Source organism: Nipponia nippon, unplaced genomic scaffold, assembly GCF_047370975.1.
Source record: "Nipponia nippon isolate SJK-2023a ecotype South Korea unplaced genomic scaffold, ASM4737097v1 scaffold_4, whole genome shotgun sequence".
NCBI lineage: Eukaryota > Metazoa > Chordata > Aves > Pelecaniformes > Threskiornithidae > Nipponia > Nipponia nippon.
The window spans coordinates 110,826,523-110,851,725 of record NW_028262358.1 but is presented as its reverse complement, the minus strand read 5'-3'; the positions used below and the strand labels follow the sequence as shown (position 1 = coordinate 110,851,725).

The 25,203-nt window shown below is 42.4% G+C and overlaps 1 protein-coding gene across 2 annotated transcripts; it reads right to left on the bottom strand.

The window, feature by feature from the left end:
• Positions 1-654: 654 nt before the first annotated feature.
• On the bottom strand, positions 655-16,600 carry CIMIP5 (ciliary microtubule inner protein 5). 2 transcript variants are annotated; one of them, XM_087775752.1, is made up of 4 exons: positions 16,493-16,600; positions 7,754-7,897; positions 5,381-5,420; positions 655-4,735 (listed from the first exon to the last, which is right to left on the bottom strand). In XM_087775752.1, exons 1-4 carry the CDS (start codon positions 16,549-16,551, stop codon positions 4,544-4,546), a joined length of 435 nt encoding a protein of 144 aa, XP_087631878.1. In that variant the 5' UTR covers positions 16,552-16,600; the 3' UTR covers positions 655-4,543. The 2 variants fall into 2 exon arrangements, with proteins under 2 accessions (XP_087631878.1, XP_009463725.1); XM_009465450.2 differs by lacking the exon at positions 16,493-16,600 and having other exon boundaries at positions 7,754-8,013.
• Positions 16,601-25,203: the final 8,603 nt, after the last annotated feature.

The following is a 25,203-nucleotide window of genomic DNA, read 5'->3' as shown; positions in this document are numbered from 1 at the left end:
AACATCAAGTTTTTTGAAGAGGGAAAAGCACACCTGACATGGATTCAGAGTAGCGAGTAGAGTTTTTAAGAGAGACATCCTACTTCAGGAAAGGTTTACTGGTTTCTGTCTGGGCAGGATTTAGGAAAAGCAGCTCGAGGCCCTAACAAATTATTGTTGATTTCTGAAACCAACAAACCAAAAACTACCCCGCTTCAGAAAACTATTGTCTGCTTTAAGATGAACTTCAGTTCAAAAATTTTGTTCTATAGAGTGTTCTTTGTAGAAGACAAACAATGTGAATGTGTATGCCCATAATACATACAAACATATGGTGCCTGGACTGGCAGTATTGTCCATCTAATGTTCATACAAAACTCTCCTCTCCCTTCCCTATTCTAGGAATCTTACTGTTTATGCAGTAGTTTTCACAGCATGATGAGACCTTCTTTGTAGGAAAACCCATTTTGTTATTTTGCTTACTGTAGAATAATTTAAAGGTCAAGAAACAGTTTTAAATACAGCTTCTAAGAAACACAATTGGATTTACAGTCATCACTGATCTTATAAAAAAAAACTTTATAGTTAAAATGCCACCTGGGAACTATATACAAAGACTGTTCTAAAAGTATGAGAAATACGGATTTATATGAACTTGAATATGTTATGTCTTGTTAAAAAATATATTTTTCATACTTTTTTATTGTAAGTGGAACACAAAATGCGAAGGCAAACACAAAATTTGGAGGCACTGGAAACATCTATGCACCAAGTTACAATTAGTATTAACAATCCTCAAAAGTCCACTGGAGAAAGCAGTGTATCTAACTGAAGAATTACATTAATATAGCTACCCACTTGTGCTCTTTAACCGAAAGAAATACAGAAAATGAATCATCTAAACATGTATAATCTCTTGTTTGAGATCTGGCAGCAAAAGGGAAAAAAGCTTATAAAACTGAAGCACAAGTGATACATCATAAGAACTCTTTACAAGAAGCTTACAACACAGTTTTATATCTACACAGTCTCTTTAATAAATGGAATTTCCACTGATTATTTGCAGATTTCAATGCTGTTATCATCTCATCCAGTCTTTCTAAGAGAGTCTGCTTATGTAAATAAGGATTAGTTGGCAAAGTTAATTATGGTAAAAGAAAAATGATTGTTAAACGTGGGATGAAAATGGCATCTAGAGGATATCTCTTTGCTGCCTTCTACTCGCAGATGCTAAGGCAGTTTTGATTAGGACCTTGGATATTGCCAAAAGGTCTTTTCTGGAGGTTGCTGTATGTGGTAGAGGGATCCAAACTAAATTCAGAAACATAAGGCTGGGTACCAGAGGAGGGCTGACTGCAGAGGCACAAAATAATCTGCATTTCCAGGGAAGGTGTAATAATTGAACAAAACAAGGTGTCCAGCTCTACACAATGTTCCCATATCCCATGAATTATCAGATCTGTTCCACATGGGAGACTTTTCTCCTCTAAACTTTTCCCTTAGAGATAGTTGTTAAGATGTCATGTGCTTAAGGGTTGCTCTTGATTTCAACAGGAAATAGGAATGAACTGGAGTTTTGGGGGTGAACAGAGCTACTCCTATCCAGTTGTTGCCCACTAGTATTTTAGAGGCATTTCAGTGGGCTTAATCAGAAGGTCAAGGTATTAACTTAATTCCACATCAGAAGAGGTAGTACAGTTGTGAGTTGCTGTGATCTTGCAACAAGGCACAGAGCTACATTTTCCAAGGTTGCACACTTCGATGATTAAGCCAAAAATCTTTGCATATTTTGGCTCCACTTCAGGTATACCTACTGACTTTCAAAAAAATCAGGACATTAATCTGTATTTTAGAGGTGCAATCTATTTAAACCTGGTGCAATTGAAGTAGGATATTTTTAATTCTTTCTGAATGTGTTTGAAAAGTCAGGTTTGCAAAGTGTGTTCTGATCCCAGCAACTCTGGTGTAGAACACAGAATTGGTGAAAAGCTCTTCAGATTATCATTCAATTTATACACTCAAGGCAAACCCTATTAAATATGTCATTCTTGATGGATGTGTGTGTTTAACCCTCAAAGGTGGAGATTCCTCAGGGAGTCTATTGCGGTGCTGTATTAGCCTTACCACTAGCTTCCCAAAAAGTTAACAGGATTGTTCCTTGCTATAATTTAAGCCTGTTATTTTTACTATTGTCTGCCACTTACGTGAAGTACAAATGATTCCTTTTCTCATTCCAGAGCTATAGATATATCTAAAGACTGCTGTCCTCTTCCCAGACTGCTTTTTCTCCTTCAGGTTAAACTTTAAGAGTCTTTTTAATCTTTCCTCATAAGCCATATCTTCCCATACTCCAGTTACCATCATTGCTTCGCTAGACTCTGCTCAGTGGCCCACATCTTCGTGGTAAGACATGGGAGGTCTTGTCCAAAACTGGGAGAAGTGCTTCAGCTGAAACAATGCCAGTGCTAAGTGAAGTGGAAGGATTAAATCATGCACTGCTTAGATCATCCTGCTTCCCGTACTCTCAAATTTTTGGGAACTCTCTGGGAGAGGGATTCTCTGGATTCACACAGAGCAGACAGAGTCAAGAATCTGGAATTATTTAATGTCCCTTGAAATTAAAAAGGAATTGTGCCTTGCTATAACTTAGTGTCCTTTTCAGTGGATTACTTGGTGTGGAGTGAGTGCCATCTGGAGGTTAGGAAACATGGAGCTCTGTATGCTTTCATGCTGAAAAACAAAATCCCCCATGCTTTATAAATTAAATGTTCTTACAGGGGTAGGAGCTCCAGCCTGACAGATACTGGACATCTGCCACTCGGTACAGAGTTTGTGACCCATAGCAAGAGCTGAGGCTGCTCAGTGTGTCTCAGAGTAAGGCATGAAAGTGTAATGACTTTTGAGTATTATGCAATTCCCAACAAATATGTAACCTCTGAGTGGCCTGTGCAGTTCTTGGAAGAAGCTCTGGACAAGACAGGGACAAGGAAAGGCTTGATCTGCACTCTCCTCTCGCTCTTTCACATGTTTGAAGACAAACCAGTTCCTGGTGCAGTTTTCTGTTCACAGGAGAGAGCAGAAAGCATTTTAGCTGAACAAGAAGATGTCTTTTTTAAAGAGTAGGTTGCCATTTGGTGCGTTTGAACACAGCTGTCTATCACAATTCATGCCTGCACAGAGTGAAATCAGTCCTCCTCACCTAGGCTGACTGCATGATGTGGTCTTCCTTCTTTAGGCAGCTTAGCTGTCATCTTGAAAGCCTTAATCCTCCAGTTCTCACTGTGTCAAGGAAGCCAGGAGGAGAACTGCTTGGTGCCGTGACTTCAGTGAGAGGGATTTGGCTCTTTGTTCTACAGTGTCTTTTTTTTTTTTTTCCCCCAGAGACCACTTGGATGTTGACAGTGATCACACTGTTCCACACCCCTCTTGTGCTGTTGAACTGCCTTCTGATGCTGAAGTCTAATCATAGAAACAAATAGCCTTAGTTGCAGAGCATAAATATACACATCTCCACCTCAGTCTGGTGAGAGATTGCAGCCTGTTGTATCGAGGCAATGCTAATGGCTTCTATGTTGATCTCTACCTAGGACTGAGCATGATCCTGTAGAAGCTACATACAGTTCAAAAGGCAGATGTACACTCTCCATGCACTGCTGATTACCGGTTTTTCCCTACAGAGCAACAGGTCATAAACAAAGTTTGTGTCTGTGTAATGAAGATGCAGTAGTAAACAGGCTTTAGGTATTGTGGCGATTTAGCTTGTTGATGGTTTCCCTGGGCAACCACAGATTTTAGGAACTATGAACCTGTTAAATTCAAGGTTGATGATCCTAAGAGCGTAAGACAGGTTGCTGAGCCAGCACGCCTTCAGAGAAAAATGTGAAAGCCTGCTTGTCAATGCATTTCCATCAGCTAAACCAGGAGAAAAGAGTAGGAGAAGGGAATTTCAGAGCAGCAAATCTAAAGGAACAAAAAAGAAAACCAGTGTGAAAAAAATTTGGTCTCCCTCCCTCAGCAGGGAGGGGTGAAAAAGCAGAGAGCATGCCTCACGTGCCTGAAATTTCATTCTTTAGAGCAAGCTTAAACATGCAGATGACAGAGGCTGATGAATCCTTGGCTAACTACATGAAATGCAACAAGCTGCTGCATTTTATTGCACTGGCTTTCAGAACTGAAAGTACGCTGTTTATGTTGGGACTCATCCGAGCGGGTGTCCATTAATTGTTTATTTTCAGGAGGTAAAAATTCAAGAAGAAATTGCCTTTTGGCTGTAATCTTGTTCTTTCTGATGTTAGTGGCAACCTTACTGTAGACTTGCATGGGAAGATGGATGAGATCTGCAGTGCTAACTCTCTGTATATGGCCCAGTCACCCCAAATATGAAGAGGATTATCTCCTGCGGCATTGTTGAACAACATCCATCTTTGCTCTTGAAAGAAAACCCATGCTAGACGGTAGTATTGGTCTCTCTGAGAAAAAGATTGAAGAATTTTTTACGTGCCATGGAGTCTGTTGGCTAGAAGCATTCAACTTGCTTTGTTACTGTTATGTTTATACTGAAGCACTAGGAAAGCTGGAGCTCACCATCAAATTTTCTCTTTCGTGCTCCACTGCTGAAGAAGTAATCCATGTTTACCAGAGCCTTGCCAAGTTCAGTGTTCATTCGACTGCCAATAGTCTGGTTGGTGGAGTTGGGAACTTTGGTTGAGAACACGGGCACATAGTTTGGCAGTGGCTTCTGCTCCTTCTTCTTACCCTGGATAAAACAAAAAGGCCATTAATAATTTTTCAGAATTACATCCATTGCTTGTTACAAAAATACAAGTTACTGAGATTATTTATAATACCAGCACTTTCGCTTTTGAAATTAGAATTTGAATGTACTTAAAAATGTCATACTGAATGTACATGAAAGTGTTGAAGAAATAAAGTAAACCGATTGTTTTTTCCTGTCATCTTGCATGGGAATAGGATAACACAGGGAAATGAATAATTTTCAAATGTGTTGCATAAAACGTCAGCTGGGACAGAAGTTAGCCTGCTCTAGAATGGTTGTGATGTGGGAGGGTTTTTGCTTCGTTTCTAGTAAGTGGCTTGGATTTCAGCATGATGACATTATCTTACGTATTTTCTCCTAGGAAGCTGGTTCTTCTAGCACCTGTCTTTCTGTGGAGTTGTTAACATTGAAACAGATTGAACACATGCATGTACTGTATTTCTTTGTGGCGTAGGTAGCAGATGAAAAGCACTTCAGTTCCCTTTTATTATTCCTAAAGATTTTAGTCTTAAAGCATTTACCGATTATGCCTAAGTATGCTTCAGTTTGAAATATTAGCCTAGCTCAAATTGACAAAAACTAAAAAGAGTGTGGATTACAGTTGAATGTTTGTTCAAAACTTACCATTTGGTCATAGTCCTTTAGGAAACTCCAGTTCTGGTACCTTGGAATAGAAGTAAAAAATGCAGTGTAAAATTTTCTGTCCTTAAATAAAATGGTCATTGCTGGTTGTATTTGAATGCCTGGTTAACTGCTGAGTTTGATACTTACAGCCCAGCTCTTACACCTGCAAACTCTTTGTACTGAAACCTGTCTTTTCTGTAGTGAAGCCCAGGGTTTTCTTTATTCCCATATAGAGCCCATACCACATGAGGAGCGGGGTTTTTTTGCTAAAGGAAGATGAGGATAGTACATCTACAGTGTATTCCTTGTGCAAATGCAGATAAATTAGCAAAGTCCTGAATCACTCTAGCAAACTTTTGTCCCATACCTTGAGCAAGACACAGCTGCTTATTTTTTAAATGACCGATACTCTGCTGGCAGAAGTCCCTGGTAGGAATTCCCAGAGCCGTATTTGCTGCAGGCAAACACCTACAGGAGTATTTTGTGTAGACAGGCAGCTGTGCTAGGAGCAAATGGGGTCAGAAGACCTGAGTTTTGCTCTTCCGCTGTGTTCTATACCTGGTGTGGGACTACAGGGCAGGTCCTTTGGTTTTCTGTCCTTTGCTTTCCCTGGCCTGAAATGAAGGAAAACAGAAGTTTCACCTCCTATTGTAAAAGTACTGTGAGGCCAACAGACAAACAGTTATCTACAGCTGTATTTGCAGCAGGGCTCAAGGGACACCTGGGTTGACTCTCTGAGCTGGTTACCTGTGTCTATGCAGTGCTGCATCTAAGCTCATTGATCTAGTGCTGAAGCTGTACGTTCATCTGAGTTGAGCTCGTCTGTACAGCACAGCCATGTACCACGCAGGAGCACTGGATTTCTGTGCTGCGCTCCCCCGTCCAGTGCAGGTACGCCCTAAGTGCAAATAAATGCTAATCTCTGCTGCTTGTGTTTCTCGCTATATGTCTTGGTATACCAGCACAGCATAGAGGTTCTACAATTTTTTATCTTGCTATGCCAGTCACTATTTGAACATATCAGATTTAGGTGTTACTGGATGGTGCTAATTACCGAGAAATGCTTGGGTCTCCGGCATTTACCTATATCCACTTCAAGTCAGATCACCAACACATAGCAGCCTGTCCCCATCATTGTTTTTGGGATGGGGATGTGGAGCTGAAGGACAGGTCTCTGCAGGCATATGTAGTCCGATGAACCCAGCTTCAGGCATCTGTCCTTCACATATCTGTCCTACCCTTTTACAAGAGTTTCTGTCTTCGTAGCTAGGACTGGAGAACAGGACGACCATCAGCAGTATGATGTGTTATCTTACTTACCTGTGAAAGTGAGTTTGCACCAATATCCATGACTGTGAATCCCACGGGGCAGGCAGACAGCGTCCCTCCTGCTGCCTTAGCTAGGGAATGGGTATGGAACATGCTGGGCCTGTTTGAGAAGGGTCTGAGTGCACAACTGGGAGACAGTAACATTGCCACCACGGCCTCGGCTTTGCATGACTCAGAGTCCTGGCATCAGCCTTTCCCTCAGGTAAAAGGAGCCAGACAAGAGTGCAAATGCATCTCTGGGGAAATCAGAGCTGTGATTTGTATCATCTCCTCCAGAAAGCTGAGAAGTACAGGGGTTTTCAGACGATTTCCCATTCTAAAAAATCCTGAGAGTGATGATCTTTTTTCTTGCTTTCCTTTAGCTTGGCTAGTGTGCAGTTGGAACTGGATCTGATTTTACTTTTACCAAGGATATTCTTCTAATAGACATGCTCATGATGTGTACTAAAGTATGAACATAAACACTTACTCAAGATATGTGGCAGAGACAGAAAGGATCTTAATTTTGGGTTCCTTCAGGTCACTGGTGTATACACAGTCAAAGCTTAGGTTGTATGTGTGCAGTTCAGTCTGCTGAAACGCTGTAACAACGGGGCATGTTCAGCAGATTTACAGATTGGGAATACAAAATCATATTTTGGCAGAACACGCTGTTCAGTTTCCGTTTCAGCCATTTCCAAGAATATGAGAAGAGGTGATAATACCAGTGTGGCTGCAATAAATTACAAAGGTTGACACATTTATATCTTCATTGTGGAAATCTCTGTAAAGCTAAAAGATACTTAGCATGCAATTCTTTGCATCTCTTTTCTTAAAGCTTAAACCCAGCGTGCCAGGAGATACTAGCATAGAATTTGTCCAGTGAAGGAAAACAGAGATAATACAATCTTAGAAAGAAAGGTGTTAGGGTTGGATGCAAAGTCCCTGCAGCAGAAAGTTTCCTTTGATAGTGTAGGCTTTGGATCAAGCCCTAAGACTGTCAGGGAGCATCAGTACCATTGTCAAGATGAGTAGAAGAGGCATGAACTGGAACAACTGACTTACCAGATTCTTCTTTGTCTCTGTTCAGCCTCCACAGACTCTCTCCAGATCTTATCCTGTTGAACCTGGTCCTGCTGCAGTGCTGCCTGCTCGTCTGCCCAGGCCCGAGCAGCCGGTTGTGCAATGACAGGTCTTCTGGGTTGGGTGCTGCCGGGAGACACAGATGGAGCTGAGGCTGGTTGCCCCAGAGGTGTGGTTGCTGGTTGCCGAGGCCTAACCAAGGTATTTCTCCTGAATCCAGAACCCTTTCCCAACTTGTCCATTTTGACACTCACTGTATCCCCACTATTGTTAGATATATTGTGACTGCTAGGAAAGTTAAACCTGCTATTGTTTGCGCTTTCAAAGCTCCTTCTCTCCTCACGGTTTCTGTTAGCTGCTGATTTGGAGTGCTTTCAGAAAAAAACCCGCACACAGCAGAACTGACAGGCAGTGCTCGGCAGTGTTTTACTTCCCTCTTATTTAATGCTCGTTTCCTGCGGCTTTATGTTGCTTCGTTGCTTGAACGCTGAAGGAGTTTTCATGGTAACAGCAATTTTGTAAGAAACGACTATTACCGAAAGCCATCAGTTCTCCAGCTGTAACCAGCAAACTCTCAGCTTACGAGGCGATTACTGCTGCTTGCAGCTGAGACCACCCCTCTAGTCAAAATCCTCAGAACAATAAAGTCTGGTTTAGTAGCAAAGGGTGCTGTGGAGATTGCTGCTGAGTATGTTAGGAGGACTTTTGTTGTGGTTATGTAGCAGAAGCAAAATCTCCTGAAAGCTGCTGGTTTCCCTGGTGTGTTTACTGTCTCCATTGGAAACAAGCCTGACTTGTGAATATTCACCAGAAAGGGAGCAGGGACCCAGTGGGACAGCTGCTGGGGCCTTGAACTCTATTTGGGGCAGAGCTTGTTTGTTTAAAATACGGTATTTGAATGAATCTGTGCTTTGAAAGCTCCTTATTTTCTGATTTAAAAAAAAGAGCAGCCAGAGATCATCAAAAGTCCATTTTAAGTACTTAGAGATTTCTGCAGAAGGTATTAAGCAACTATGAGAAGTAGTTTTTAAGTAACTTTAAAGGATTATTAGTATACAAAGTGAGAATTTTCAAAACAGTGTCCAAAATGTCAGTGTTTGGCTTTACAGTCAGCCTGTTGGGCTGTTGTAGTATGAAGTCACTTCCTCAAGTATCTGTGGCCTTGTAGGTTCTTGTGTTATTTTAATTCTAATCCTTCCGTCAAGTCAATTTCTGCAAATTAAACATAATAATAAACTAAAAATTGTTATTGAGCTGAGTGCATATAGCTTCCAAATAACTACTTGTAGCCACTGAATAAACTGGATGGAAAGATTACAAGCAAGTGTTTAAAGTCTGTGCCACTGAGTGGTGTCTGCAAAGATGCAGGAGCTGTAACTGCCCTGGTTTTGATGCAGGGCTACGAATTGCCTCTCCGAACATCTTACTGAAAGTGAACTCATAGGTTAAAGCCAGATCTGTTGGTCTGAGACCGCACAAGCTCAGAAAAGAAGGAAGTCTTAACTGTTTAGTACTTCTTTAGGCTTTAAACAAAAATAAGCTATGAGTCTACATGCAGGTATTGGACACTTCATTGTCTTCAAGCCATTTCTCTGGAATAGATGGGAATGCAATCATGGCTGTTTAAATAAGTTAAGTTTTTAAAAATGCTATAATGATATGACTTTAAAATGTAGCTGCTGTTCCAAAAACAGGTCACTAAGAGCTGATATTTTGAAAATTATCCCATTTTCTGTTGGGACCAGAAGTCATTAAGGGAGTGGTTATGCACCACTGAAGCACATCAAGGTGAGTGCTAGGATGACATTTCTGGGCGTTACTCTAGATTCCTTACTGGATATACTAGTAGTCCATTTAGGCCTTTTACTAGATGAACAGCTCAGCAGAACTGCTGCAGATACTGAACTGTTTCCCCTCATATTACCATCTGCCAGTTCAGCATTGTATTTGTTCATTATAACAACTCGGGGCATTTAAGCAGGGAGCTCATTTGAATTGGTACGACTCATTTACTGTGTACTTCTTTTCATCCTGTAGTAGAGTTTATTTACACTATTTCTGAGTGTCACTGTAGGAGTGCTTAGGAGTCTGTTTTAAGGTTAGTTTATCTGACAAGCAGTGCCGGTGCCCATCATTCTGAGGAAGAACTTGACTGAGGTTAGTCTTTTGTTGTTGCCAGACAAGTGATGATACACACTACAAATTAATCTATGAAAAATATATGTGAGTTATTTCCCCCTGTCAATCGAAAAAATGTCTAGAGAGGCTTTTTATGAAGGAAAAAGTTCAGGTGTTTAGATAAACCGTTTTTATTTGACCACAAGAGGGTATTGCAGTATCAGTTATGCAAGATTTGAACTAATGTTTGACTTTATGAGCACTACCTTATATTTAAAATACACATTTCTGGAAATTGATTATTTAAATTAAGCAGTAGTTAAGAAAATCAGATTTTGTATGCCAGTATTTGATGTCCTGGTACAGAGGCAATTTCTGAGCTGTTTTTTCTAAAAATTGGGGTGTTTTTTTATAGTAACGAGCTTCTTGAAGCTTGAGAAGTTCTCATTGATTTCACTGGGGGACAGGGGCTTCAGAGGCTTATTCCAAAACACTGAAAAACTTAATGGAAATCGCTTGGTTAAATGCGAGAATACATCAGTTACAGAAAGGAGATAATAACAGGAGATGAATGTGTTGCTGCTTTGGTTGGAAGTGCATGTTGGTCCAGGATGGGTGCTGTCAAAGTCAGTGAGACTCTGATCTGATTTTCCCATGTGGTCCTACTTGCAGGAATAAGGTCTGAAATCTTTTTTAGCTCATTTGTCTTTTCCAGATTTCTCCTTTACATCCAAGTCTTCTACAGTATATATCCAATGTTGGTTTGCACTTTTTTTCTAAGTCAGTACTGTGTTGGGATACCTTCCTACAAAAGTTATGTCTTCTAAACTTTAAGTACAGTGTTGCCAAATGTTCATGCCATGTTTTGTACAGTTCAGACCATGAGAGAGGGAGCTAGAAGGATTTCTCCCACTCCTAGATCTGCTGCTGAATTTAGGAGAAGATGCATGGTATGCCTGCCTGTCTCTCAACAAGCCCACCTGTAAAAGAAGAAAGATCACAGCCATATCACAGTTATTTGTGAAGAACAAATTTCCGAGGGGTGTGATAGTGATTTGATGGACAGCAAAGCAATTTTCATATAAAGAAGTTTGTGTTTGTGAGGTATTGCAGAGATTTAAGAAACACACACATTTAAAAACACAAGTGCAGTGTATATGTCACATGTGATTAAGGGGCAAGAGCAAGATCATCAGCTGGAGGAGAGGGCAGCTCTCCAGAGACCAGCTTTTGAGAGCAGATCACCATTACGAAGATCTCTGCCATTTCACGAATGAGATGGAGACTCCCCATGTAAATCTTTCGGTGTGAGCAGTGTTGCCTGCCTCGAATAGTGACATTTGCATTGTCATCATCATCTTCCTCAAATGAATAAAGATCAGTCAAGTCAGTCCAGATTGCAGGCTGGAAGATGGGTCATGGTGCCGGTTAGCAGAGCAGGGTGTTAGATGATCAGTCCGAGGATGCTGAGCACCCAGTAGAGAAGTGATGGATGGCAGAGCATTACTGCGGCACTTTCTCACCGGCCCTGGGCGTTAACCAGCAAGGGCCCTGGGGAGCCCGGAGGTGCCAGATCCTGCTGACAAGCTGTGTCTTGGCCTGGCAGGAGCAGAGTGCCTTGGGTCACTATATGCAGCCAAAATGAAAACAAATCCTGCAAGCTGTCAGTTTGGAGCAAAACTCCTTTTAAACAATTAGGAAGCTGCTTGATTAAAGGCCTCATGCATTAAGTTTTGCTGTAGCTTTCATAAAAAAATATAAACTTCTTTCTTGTCTTAATGGAGTTCTGCTGAGAGAGCCTGGCAAGTTGCGTGTCTGTTGCGTCGGCAGTGTACAAATACCACGGAAGGAATGTCTGCTTCCAGTGACACAGAGTCTGACACTTCAAAATAAAATCAAAGCTGTAATGCAGACTGTAAGAAATCGTTGTGAATTTTTTTCTTCCCCTTCCTTTAATATAAATTCTAGTATTATGAAATATGTTGGCTACTGATATGTAGTTTGCTTTATTTGAAACAAAAATTATTTATTTGAAAAAATATTACTTACTTGAAAAAAAAAATCAAACAGCAGCTATTCCATAGAATATACACACCTTTTATATTAGAGTCTTCTACTTAAACCTGCTCCCTGGGCATGGTGATAGGATTTCAGAGGGGGAGTGCTGCAGGGCTGGTGTGTTAGTAGGGATGTTTGGAAGTATCTGTTTTGAGGAGAAAGAGCTCTAAATATAACAAGTGTTCCTCACTGGCTGAGGAGTGTTTCAGTTGGTATTTCATATAGTTTTGGTCTTAGAGGCTAGATCCTGTCAAGAAGTGCAATATTGCATGAACAACCGAAGTTGTCTTCGTTAGTCAGAGTTGTTCAAGTTACATCCTCACCACGGCAGGGAGCTCTGGTAACCGCATAGTGGAGCTTGGCTTTATTCTGTTACCCTTGCTATTTGCTTGCACAGTTCATTAACAGGTCTAAGAGAATTTCAGTGTATAAACCGATTAAGTACTTCTGAAAAGGCTGTGCTTCATACTGCTTAAGTACCTAAGGCAGCAGTTTGACCTCTGAAGTCTGGCATAGTTTTGCTTTTCTGTGCTCCTGTGGTATGCATCTGTTAACAGTGTCAGCTTACAGGTCAGTTTATAACAGCCAAGGAGAAGGTGCTTCACAGATACTACAGAGATTCAGTTTTCTCTCTCTGCTACCCGGGGCACTGTAGTGCTTACAGAAGTATTTTATCCTGTGAAATACAATATTCCAGGTGTGTATCACTATATATTTCAGTGCTCAAGATGCTGTTCAGTTATTTTTTGAATTATTCTCTGTTTCTTATCTGTCTCCTCCAGCAGCTAAGAGTCTATTTGTTGATCTGCACTTTAATACACTAAATATTTCACTTTCCATCTGCTCACCATATTCAGAAAGGACATTAACTTTCTGGTTTGATGTGGGATACCAAAAATTCTCTGCTGCAAGTTAGGCAAAGTTGTTGAATTGGGGTACCTAAACTTTGTTTTAAATTGTGTCTCTGGCTATTAAAAGGAAGGGACCTGTTTTTTTCAAACGTTCTTGACCTTTGTGAGTTCTGTTGGCTGAGAATTGAGCTATGTCCTTTTAGGTTTTTTCAAGATAAGTGTCAGAGTCTAAAATTGGGAAGCCTTGCCTGAACATGTCAATCACAAGCTTTATCTGTTTTTCAGCAAAGCTCTTAGCATCTTCATTGCAGCTTTCTATTAGTGTAGGTTTCCTTCTTAAATGTAGACACTAGCGTTAAATCACACTTCAGGCTGGTGTCCGGCCAGCTCTGACTGTTGGGGATTAGAAGGAAGTTCTTCCTAAAGCCAGGATGTTCCCATAACTGGATGTAGGGGGTTTTGTGATAGCCTTTTCTTTGATACACTAGAATCTGGTGGCAAGTTTCCTGAGATTGTAGGAGAATTCAGGTCTGAAGGGATCTCAGGAGGTCTCTAGCCCAACCTGCTCCTCAGAGCAGGGTCAGCTATGAGATCAGACCAGTTGCTCAGGGCTGTATGCCATTGGTCTTGAAAGCCTCCAAGGATGGAGACTGCATAATCTTTTTGGGTAATGCATTTCACTGCTTGGCTGCCCTCATGATGGAGAAGTTTTGTCTTATATACAGTCAGAACCTCTCTTGTTTCAACTTGTGCCCATTTTATTTCGTCCTCCCACCAGGCACTGCTGTACGCAGCCTGTCTGTGTCTTTCCATTGACCTCCTTGCAAGTACCAGGAGACTGCTCTTGGGTCTCCCCACAGCTGTCTCTGCTCCAGGCTGAGCAGGATTTGATCACCGGTGGCTTTGCCTGTGTTACACAGATCTGTCAGACCTTTACCTAACTCGCTCTGTTCTCTATCGCCGCCTGATTTGACCATGTACACTGCTCATGCCCAGCAGGACAGATGCTCCATGAGACCTAGAAAGGCAAGTAACAGAGTGTACTGGGAAAGCACAGTCCATTTTGCAATTCTTTTCTTGGATCACCTGCACTGTTCTGTAGTTCAGTTGAGCCTTATTCCTTCTACGGTTGTAAAGAGCTGCTTTGTTTTGCTGTGGAGCTGGAAACTTTTGCTCCCTGAAGAAGGGGACAGCCGGAACAATGTGAAATCTTCCTGGATGTGTTTGGAGCTTTGTATTTTTAGCTCAATTGTGCAACAGTTCACGTGTGAATACTCAACAGTAAGGCAAAAACAAAAGGAAAACAGCTGCAGCCCAAGACCTCAGGGCCAGAGCAGCCAAACAGAGTTTGAAAAGCTTTCAGACCAGACTTTCATTGTACCAGATGCTTCATTAAAGATCCTGTTATGGTTTAATGAAGAGATTGGGAGCCTGGCTCCTAGGATGTGCTATATTCCAGTTTTCAGGACAGGTCACGGTTTTTAGGAAACCTTTTGCTTAGGTTACTGCTTAAGTTTAGAAAGCTTCCAAAGCAGTAGACAGCTATGCAATTAAAAATACAGTTGCAGAATTAGGATAAAATCCTACTTTCTTACAGCTGACCACTTAATGAGAAGAGGGCAAGACCTTATCCTACTTTTTCTGTGAATTATCCACATAATCTACACCCGTGCAGTATGAGGATTATATGCCCCTCTTTAAAAATCCAGCTTTGATCACAGCACTGACATAAGTGCACCTACCAGCCTCTTCCACATAGACATCGTAAAAAACTTTTCAGCAAAACTGAGATTGTGCAAAATTGTTGACCTGTTCAACCTGAAATATTTCATCTTGAAATATAATGAGATCAGTGAATCTTTAATGAATGAGAAGCAGGGTTTCCAGAGTGCTTCCAGGTTCTGGAGTCCTGGGACAGAGAGCAGCGTAAAGCCAGCAGCCTGACAGTATGGAGAACCCCATTGTTAGGTGAGGTCTCCTACAGCTTCCAGCATTCCTGCTGCTGAACAGCAGGAATCTCAAAGCTCTGGGATATTGGGCTACCTGCATCCTTGGTTTCTGGGCAAACTACTCAAGGCTATTAAAAGATAGCAACCAAAATGGGGATATTCAGATGTGCTTTTTCATTCTTGATGATCTGCTGCGGCATTCCAGGTCATTGGTAGTTTAAACCATGACAAGAGCATTCTGCAGATCTTCATTCTTCTCTGCTGTGCATGCTAAGGATCTTTTAAGTGTATTCTAAATTGTTTAAGGCTGACTAACCTGTGCAAAATTATTTGGGTCAGTTGAGTTAGTCACACACAGAGGCATCTACTGCCATTTAGAAAGCCCTAGGATACTTGAGAAATCCATAGCAAATCTGCAAGAGACCTCTGTCTTTCTGAGAAAGCAGGAGGGAAAAGCAGGAACATCTGGCTGTCAGATTGCCCTGGATGACTATGAGTGCATCAATGTTCACATCTGAGATCCAGTTAAGAGTGTTTTTCAAGCAAATCTCCCAGTCATTTCCACTTACTGTATTTTGGGTTGTGCCACGGGGTTGTCTTGGGACATGCAGGCTATGGGGACTCCTGGATTGCTGCTGGGGAAGGCGAGCTGCACTCACTCTCCAGCTGCTCATGGGCATTAATGCTGCTGGCCAGGAAAGAGCAGGCAGCCCCTGGCCCTCAGGGTGGATTAAACGTCCTTGTGAGTCCTTAACAACAGTTGGCTTCACTCCGCAGATCCACACTACCTGCTATTGTAGGTATGTTCCCTAGACCTCCGTTCCCTGTAAGGGTGGTGGAGATAGATACCCTTATGGAGTCCTGCATGCAGATGTTGAAAATGAGATTTCTTAATATGAGAGAAAGGTATAACTACACCTACACTAGGAAAATAGTGCCTGGCCCCGCTGTCTGGGTGGGAATCGGAAGCATTCCCCGCCTTAGTGGAAGAAGTTTGTTATTAAGTGATTGCATTATATTGCATGATATTTTCTTACTGATTTGCTGTTTAAAAAGGGACTTAGCCAGGAGCAAAGGGAGAATTTGGGTGGGACTTCATAGAAAAAATAACTTAAATTTCCAGTCTTGTGTTGGAGGAAATTATGTGTTTTTCTCTTCTGTTTGATACAGTTTACATTCCTAATTCCAGCCATTCTTCTTTTGTAAGAGTTTTGTTTATATACTTGACCTGACAATTGGAGGATTAAGGATGTGTTTGGACTGCCTTTTTTGCAAGTCTGATTATGAAAGCCACCTATGCCATTAGCATAAAATAAAAAGCAGAAACTTTCTTATACTTGTAGTTCAGTAGGAGAGCAGTTCACAGGAGCTAGAAGTTTTGCTGGTGAATGAGAACATCCATTTTTGAAATACCCTGCACTAGCTCTGTGGTTAAAATGGTACCATACTCTTGCAAAAGGCTAATTTAGGGACGTAGCAACAAGCATCTCTGTGCTGTATCTCTTTGCTCTTTGCCTGTTCCCATTCCTCCAGAGTCTCATTAACTTGCCGTAATGTGAATATTCACCTATGCTGCATATCTTAACTTGCACAAACCTACAATTTTGCCAGAGGACTAGAAAACAGCAACAATCAAAGCAGACTCCTCAAACTGCTGCTTCTTTTTAAAGCTTTTTTCACAAAATACAGATTAAAATACCACTTTTAACCTTAAAAAAAGAAGTTCGTCTTGCTTTTCTACATACCTTTGTTTATGGTGAATGTTCAAATTCTTTTCCTTAGAATAAGGACTTCTCAGCGCCATGGTGTGTGACGGCTGCTTTACTTTCTACTTTCTGTTTTATGGACTCCACTATTGGTACTGTTGTTAGCTGGGAGAAGTAAATAGACTTTGAGCAAAAGATCACACCATAGCAACCCTCAGTTTTTGTTTACAGTTCAAATAAACGTCTGTGCCGTGGAAATTTATGTCCTGAGGAATTTTCTAAATGCTAATTGGTTTAATAACAAAAGGATTAATGTGGATAAGTTGAAGACAAATTTACACTCAATATTTAAATGGTGAATATTTTTTTTTTTAAAAGCTGCCAGTAAATAATACATCACAGCCACTTAGTAGGAAGAGGGTGTTTTTTGACTTATTTATCATACTAGAAAGTGCATGAAAGTTCTGAGGGAGAGATTCATGTAAGCACTCAGCAGAATATGCGTTCTCCCATTAAAATCAATATTAAAACTCCCTTTGCTTATGGGAGCAATTCTGTGTATGTTTTGAAAACCCAAACCTGTCGGTTTATAATTTCCTCACCTTTTGGTTAAAGAAGTAGCTCTTACTCAAGCAAAACTTTTGTTGACTGAGCTGGACATTTTGCTTGAGAAAAGCTAGTGGAGTAAGTTCTATGCCTCTGAAAATCCTAGCTGCAGGGGGATTTTCGGCCTTTAAAGGATATGCCAGGAAAGGACATTTTTTCCTTTCTGCAACTGATACTAAGACACTGTTGCTAGCAGTGCTTTGGGTTGTTTTTCTAATATGCAAATTAGAAAGATTTTATTCCAAAGGGTAATCATTCCTTAGAGATTTCACCCATACATATTGGTCCTTCAGCTGGCTTGCCTTTCTGTTTGGCCAGTGGTGCAGGAAGTATGGTCAGGGGAAGGGTCAGTCTGGGATGGAGTCACCATTTTGGAGGATCTTGTATCTGGTGCGGCCTTCCTGGGTTTTGGCACGGAGAGTGGCTGGAGAAGCTGATTTGGAGGCAGGGCAGGGTTACGTATGTGATGATGTGCTTCTGGTTTGGTTCCCGCTCATGTCTGTGTGTACTGTGGGATATCAATGTTTTAATTTAAATACAAACATGGTATCTGGCCAGCTGATGGCATAGCTTCTGATGATATCACTGGACAAATGAAGCATGCGTAATCCCAACCAAAACTGGGCCAACCAGCAGGTCCAGTGGTTGTGAGCTGGGTTCACTGTTCACAAAACAGTTGCTTTAGCACCAGAAGCTGTGTTGCAATGCTGTTTGGTGTTCTTAAGCAACGTGCTAGATGTGCCATTGCATGGTCGGAATTTAAAAATATCATCTAAGTAGCAAATCTGACATCTGTGATCCTCAAATGAACCAGATTAAATGTACCTTGTAGAATATTATTTTCTCTCTGGTGAAGACCTGAGGGTCAGGTGCAACCCTTGCATTCATTCTGGACATCATATAGGGCAGAGGGACTATATATATAGGAACCAGGGGCCACCAGATATAAGATACCCTATACCTGCACACCCTAATGAGCTCAGCAGAGTGGGGTCACTTTTTAGGCTGGGGGTGATGGGCACAGTGTATCTCTGTGCGGACTGGGGGTGTTGGCTGGCTGGTACTGGAGGGGTGGGAAGCCTGTGGGGCAGAGCATGGGGCAGTCCTGGGGACAGCCAGAGAGCCTGGGGGGAACCGTGGGGTGAGGTATGACATGGGTGGTGGGAGGCAAGTGTGGAGGTGTTGGGGTAGCATTGCAGCAGGGGTGGTACTGATGAATATTTTGGGGGATGTGGTGTGTGGCACTCATGGGGGGGCCGTGCCTGGGGGTATGAGCACAGAGAACAGCATGCGGAGCCGAGGAACAAAGGTGGGTTGAATATGGAGTGGCTGGGAAACTGGGAAATCCTCAGGGTACCTCCTCCCTGATAGAAATTATCAGAAAAAAATAATAGCTAAGAACGTCAGTGGAAAAGGAGTCTTGAAATCCAGAGGTAGCTGATTCCCACGGAGCTTCCAGGGCGATGCTTGCTCAGAGCCCGCCCGCAACACGCACAGATGCAGATTTGTGCCTCTTCTCTTCCAGCTTCCTTACATCACATAAAGATTACCTAGGTGAGGGAAAAGTCAAGCTTTTTTATATAGCACTCACTGCTATAGAAACCACTAGCTCCATAACAAGGTGCCCTGCTGTGGAGGCGCAGCCAGCAGCAGCTCCGGACTAGGGGATGCTGTAACCTGTGCTGTCAGTCTTCTGTATTTTCAACCAAAGCCCAGCTGACTTCTGAACCACTGCGTGTCTTTCACTTTTGCACCATGCAGCTTTTTAACGTTGGAAATAAAGACACGAAACCTCAGGAGTAGTTCACGCTAAAAAAGAAATCCATAGCTTTGTAATATGAGGGTTTATCTGCTATTTTAAGTCTGTTGCAACGTGTGGATGACATTAAGCCTCTGCTGGTTTGAATTATGGCTGTAACTTTCCCCAGAAAGTCATTGTTGGCCATTTCTGTGTCTCTCCACAGGAAAGAAAAGGCAGCACTAAAGGAGGTCATACATGGAAAGCATTGTGTCTCCTAAGCTATCCATGATACTGTTAAGATAAAAAGTCTGTAAAATGACTGTAACTCTGATGAATATTTCTGAAGTCAGAGGAGGATGGAGCCGTCAGCTATGAGGGGAGAAAAGCAATCTAGTATTGATCCTCAGTCAATAGAGCAATCCTGCTAATGCTTGTAATTCTAATTTCTGTCACTAGAAAACAAACAGAACAAGAAGAGAGAAAACAAATGCAGAACATCCCAAAGACATCTGAAGTGCTCTCTGCTAAAAGTAAAACAGAGATTGGATTAATGAAATGTATTAAAGCCATAGATGTGCTTGCTTCTTTAGAGGTTATAAGATCTCTAGATGAAGAAAAAGGGAGCTGCTTTATTAAAACCCAAATTCTGGATGTTACAGCTGAGGCAGTATCTCAAAAGCATTTACCTGAGAAACGGATCTGCAAATAAATACTCTGATGAAAACAAAAAAACAATGTGGAAGGTACAGTACAAAATGAAGTTCTCTTTTCGATGACTAGAGTTAGCTTGTCTTGAGCACAGTCCTGTGGCCTGTGTCCTCCCTGAAAATAGATGTCCAGGAAGCCTGAACAGGAGCTTTCTGCAAAGGAGAAGAAGATGAGGGTAGGCAACAAGGACAGGGATTAAAAACAGTTGGTTGCTTCCATCACCAGTACTGCCTCCTGTTCATGCTTTAGCCTCCCACCCTGCAGAGGGGGCAAAGCAGGGGAGAGGCCAACCCTTTTTTTCCCTTTTAAGTGATTTTTCCAGTGGCTGCACTATGTTTAACTCATGCAAAACAGCATCCCAGACTATAGGCAGCGAAGCTGTAGGCAGGCGGTGGTGGGAAGATATTTTGCGGACAGGTGGGGTAGGTCTCACCTGTGTTTGGCTTAGCAGAGCCTCCTCCTGTGATCCAGCCAGGTGCGTTAACCCAGCCAGGGCCCAGCGGCGCCTGAGGGTGCACTTCTTGCAGGAGACAGCCTTGCCCTCACCTTGTGCCAGGACCCTCCTCAGAAACACGACAGAAGCTTGTTGCAGAGCACCAGGATTCGTTTGGCTCCCAGTGTTAAGTAATTAGTTGAACACTTTTCGCACTGGAGATAAAAAAGCCCTAAAGGTTTTCACAAGTATTTTGCAGTACCCAAAGCTGTTAATTGCTCCTTTTCCCATCATTTCCCGTTCCACAGAGACGCGCTCACCTCCAGAGTATCTTTACCTTCTATAGAGATCTTCCGCTTACAGCAAGTTTATCTTCATTTTGCTGTTTTCTACTTCTTTCTTCAGATATCCTAAACTAATATCCAGAGGTAGGCGGCTAAAATTCAGCTCTTGATGCTGTGCCTTTGGCCTCAGCAAGAGTTTGCATTTGACTTTCATAGCCCCGAGCAATGGCAGTTTCATTAGGTTTGACATGTTCTTTGGCTCACAGAGAGCCCTGCAAAAAAATTAATAAATTAGGCCGCTTATTTCGACAGCGACTTGTTTGCAGGTTTAGCAGCTGAACTTATTTTGGGTCCCAAAACAGTCATCTCAGAGGAACCCCAGTGTCCCACTAGGAAAGTACTGAGTGGGGCAGAGGCAAGGCAAGGACTGTGTACGTGGGCTGGGGAGCTACAGCGGAGGGGAGGGGCGAGAGCTTCGAATCCTGGCCTCTACTGCTGCAAGTTAGAAGCTAATCCTGCAAGTTTTTGCATTGCTTTATCCTGCTCCTCTCATTTCAGACACTAGGACAGGCTATGCTGTACGCCCAGCAGCCCTTCCCCTTGGTTAATAAATGTCGCAGGGGTAGAAATGTCACCGCAAAGTGTTGATGCTTCTCCAGGTACCCCTGAGTACCTTCTGCAAGCCCAGGGTGTTCTTGAATTGTGAGACCAGTACAACTCAAGACAGAGACAAGCGGACACATGGGGTTGACAAACTGCCATACACAAGCTATTGGAAAGTGAATGCTGAAAGAAAGATGCTGGCCTTCTTTGAAATCGGTAGCCTATATCAGGTGTTTTCAGAAGTAAAGATGCTCTAGAAGTATTGAAGTTCATCCTCTAGGAGGATGAGGATTCTGGCAAACTGCAAAACCAACTCTCTCTAGAAAGACTGCATGATTTATACACCCACTTCTTCTTAGTTTTGAATAATCTAGGATTATTGCTGCCAGACAAACTAAATTAGTCCTGTCATAAGCTCTCAAAGCCAGGCAATAGCAAAACCAACTCGAGGGGTTTTGTTTTCTTCTTCAGTTTTTCAGGGCTTTGCAAGCTGTGGAAATGATGAAACACCTAAAATGGTGCAAGAGAAAAGACTGTATAGGATTATACTAAGTAAGCTTTCTGGTGGGAAGCATGCAATTATGTATTATGTACTGTCAGCACATGGAGCATGATGGGACTATAATTTTACCTATGTTATTTCCCCTGGTTGCCAGAGAAACCATACTAAGAAAAGTCGAAGTGCTCGTGTCCTTATTGATCTTAACAAACTCTCGCAAACAGCATGAGATGTTATGATTATTTTCTCTTCATTGAGCTGATATCTGATGTCACACATACCACTGTCAAAATCAGCTGGTTTACCAGTTCAGAAATCTAACCATAAAACTATATTAAAAAAGCTACGCTGAAGGAAATGGAAAAAGCACGTTAAATAAAAATAGCCATGCATATGAATGCTTTCCTTTGCCTTTTCTTGAAAAACCATATTGATGCAGATTGAAATGAGAAAAAAATGGGCTGCCAAGTCCAGGAAAATTAGTCCTTGTCAATTTTAAGGTGAGTGCGATGGTGATGAAGGTCTCACTGATGGCCGGTGGCATGCACGCTGCAGGGAGCTGTGTTCGGGGAGGAGCAGGAGCTCTTTGGAGACCTTTGTTTCTAACCACAGGCTGGAGCGGGTTTGCTTGGCAGCCTGGAGAAATAGCACAGCGGTGTCTCTTGGATGATTGTAGGAGATGCAGGACAGGGAGGACAGCAGCAGGGACCTGCCACAGGACAAACAACTCTGAGGCGGCAGGAGCAGGAGGGGAGAGGTAAGACAGAAGGACTCTTCATCCCCTCTCCCTGTGAAACCAGTGGCTGAGCAGGTGGCTGAAGATTTCTTCTTCCTCCTCCTTTTCCTCTTCCTTCTTCTCCTCCTCCTCTTCCTCCTTCTCCTCCTCTTCCTCCTTCCTCCCTGTCAGAGTCCCACAGGGAGTGGGGTCTCTGGGGCTTTGTGGAGGAGCAGGTTAATGGGACTGCACCAGGGGAATGGGGGAAAGCTGCCCATCTGGCAGATCCAGGAGTTAAAATTTTAATATGGTTTTTTTTTCCTGTTCCTTTTCTGTCCTTTGAGAAGGAGTGCTCTGGGCCTGAAGCAGCAGTATCTCCATGATCGATGCAATCATATTTTTCCATCCAGAAAACTGAGCCTACAGACAAACAGGGAGAGATGGCTAAAACGAACCTAAACTAGAGTGGCCGCAGGCATGTCCCATGCTATTTCTGCAGCTACTCGTAGCAGCGGCCTGGGGCCTCATGCCTGAGAACCTCTGCTGAGTTGCAGATACAGAGAAAAGAGACTTCTTCTTGAGTCTTACTATTAGCATATAAATAAAAGCACAGGAAGGCCAGAGAGGAGTTTATTTTGTAGGGGAAACTGAGCAAAATACCAGATTTGGGCTTTAGTTGTGGGACTAGAGAGGTTTTTGGTCTTTTGGAGCATGCAACCCATGGGTATTCCTTCCCTCAAGTTCTCATGTTCACCTCCAAAGTCTGTGTGTCCCCTGTTGCCCTCAGATGATGGGCAATCATGGTCTCCCTGGGGAAAATACGGCTGTCCTGGGAGGCTGGGACTGGGAAGGCAGGTCTCAGGTCAGGAGAGTTGGCGTGGGCATGGCATTGATGAGCGTGGCATACCCCTGGCTGGCCTGCAACTTTTGTCGGGAATTGCAGGACAAAAAAGCCAGTTCAGATTTATTCAGGGTGGTGAATGCAAGGCAAGTCCGAGCACTTGGGAGCCTTTAGTGAAAACTGAGAGGTGGACGCGCAAGAAGAAACGTTAAAGTTGGGTTTGTGTGTGTGTGTGTTTGTCTACCCTTTCCTAAAGCTAATGGAACACGCAGGTTTTCCCCTCATTTTTGGAAGAATTTTCTCAAGTAGGTTTAATAGTATGTGAAGAAGAAATGACAACACCTCCCTGCCTGATTTGCAGCCCACAGCTAACTTGTAATGAGTTTTTCTTAATAACGTTTCAGTTATTCTCCTTCCTACTGAGGGTGAGTCCAAGAAATAAGGAAAATTTTTACAGTCCTATTTTGAAATGTCCCTGTGCAGAGTAACAGTTGGGATGTCAAGTGGCTCTGGTGTTTGGAAATTATGTCTGACAGCCTCAGGAAAGCATGAAAGAGAGCTGTCCTCTCAAAGCCTGTGAATAGTCATCCCAGTAACAGGTATATATGAACAGCCCACGTTTGTGTCCAAGAGAGCTTTTGGGTAACTTGTCTTGATGGAGATATGATGAAACTGAAAAGAAACCATTTTTAAGTAGGTATTTGGAGAACAGAAAACATTATTCTTACCGTTTCATATAATCAGCAGAAGAAACGAGGTGGCCCCCACTGGCCAACCTCCCTGCTGTAAATCCTCTCCGAATAAAATTTCATCAGAGCTTCAAAAACATCTTGAGAAATCTTTCATCACTGAAAGAAAGTCCCTAAAGATAGCTAAATGGTTTTCACATTACAACAGTAGCTGCTAGTCCTGAGAGCCACTTAGGGTGGTGGAAGTGGTTTTCAAATTATTTCAGCCTCTCCTCCTCCCATGCTGGTTTAAGTCTCTTCACGAGGCGTCCGTACCCACCGCTGAGCGTGCAAGGGAGGATGGAATGACATGCTTACTGCAAATGGCCTCTTGCATCACATAACACATTGAGCAAATCATCAGCCATAAGGTGGCTGGTGAAATTGGATCTGAAATTATTGCAAGATCTATCATTAGAGGCAGTTATTACAGTATATAGAAAATTCTCCACATATACCATTTTCCCATTATTTTCTGTTTGCTGTGCAAAATGTCTCTTTGTTGAAACATACCATCTTATCAATCAACAGCGCCGTTCGCTGTGGCCGTACTGTGTATTTTGCCTGTAACTCGTAACAGGATCATAATTGTGTGACTGACACAGCAAACAAAGTGGCCAGCCATTGATCACTGCATTTCTGTGTGCTTTTATGTTGGTGCTTGATTTGTAGCTTAGTTATGAATTTACATAAACCTGATCATTTTAATGAAAACTTGATTCAAACAACCACCCCAGCATTTTGTACTATTTTTGTTTTCTTTCCTTCTTTCCTTGTACATGATGTTGGCCCTATTTTGTTTTCAGGCAGGTGGTGAAATGAAAGTTCTTTACAATTTCAATATAATAAATCTGTCTCTGCTTGACAAAATATTAAGGATTTTTTAAAAACGTCGCTTACTCAGTATGTGTAATTGAACACATACATGTTCTATGAATACATCAGGACACGTGCATTATGCATGAACGTTCCCATATTACACAAAAAATGTTGAAACAAACCAGGTTTTGACCAAACTCCAAGGAGATTCCAGGACAAGGCAGCCTTTATTCTCATGTCTCTTTGGGTATATGAGAAGCCCTGAGTTCTGTGCCTGCCTACTGTTTCTGTTGTAGATTGGGGCTCCCATTGAGAAGATGCTCCCTGGGCGTCGGGGATGCCTTGCAGGCAGACTCCACCGGCTAGGTCAGGCACAAGAAGATCATCACAGGTGTGTTCCTGGGCTGCAAAGCTCTGCCAAGGGGGCAGCATCTGGTTCCCCAGGTAGAAAGCTACTCTGAGAGACCCTGTTCCTGGGACGTGGGATAGCTCTTTGGCTGTTCCTATTCTGCAAGGTGATGTGTTATGCTGGGCAGACACACTTGTAGCTCAGGACTGCATCTGTGTGCCTCTGGAAGACACCCTTATCCCCGGTGTTTAAAAGTATTAAGAGTCTATTATTCAGGGCATACGTAATTCAATACAAATAATAACATGAATAATGGTAAGCAGCTTCCTTTCTTGGCATTGAGCCAGGTAAATGAGACTTCTTTAATTTTGTGGTATCAGAATTGACTCAAACCAGACCTCCTGTACTTAGGAAGAAATGCCCT

Excerpts from the sequence above, each read along its gene's own strand:
- CIMIP5 (XM_009465450.2), bottom strand. The coding sequence starts at position 8,013 with ATGGACAAGTTGGGAAAGGGTTCTGGATTCAGGAGAAATACCTTGGTT. Across the intron at positions 5,421-7,753 it reads CAGAGACAAAGAAGAATCTG|GTACCAGAACTGGAGTTTCC; the intron begins GTAAGTCAGTTG and ends TTCTATTCCAAG. Across the intron at positions 4,736-5,380 it reads TAAAGGACTATGACCAAATG|GGTAAGAAGAAGGAGCAGAA; the intron begins GTAAGTTTTGAA and ends TGTTTTATCCAG.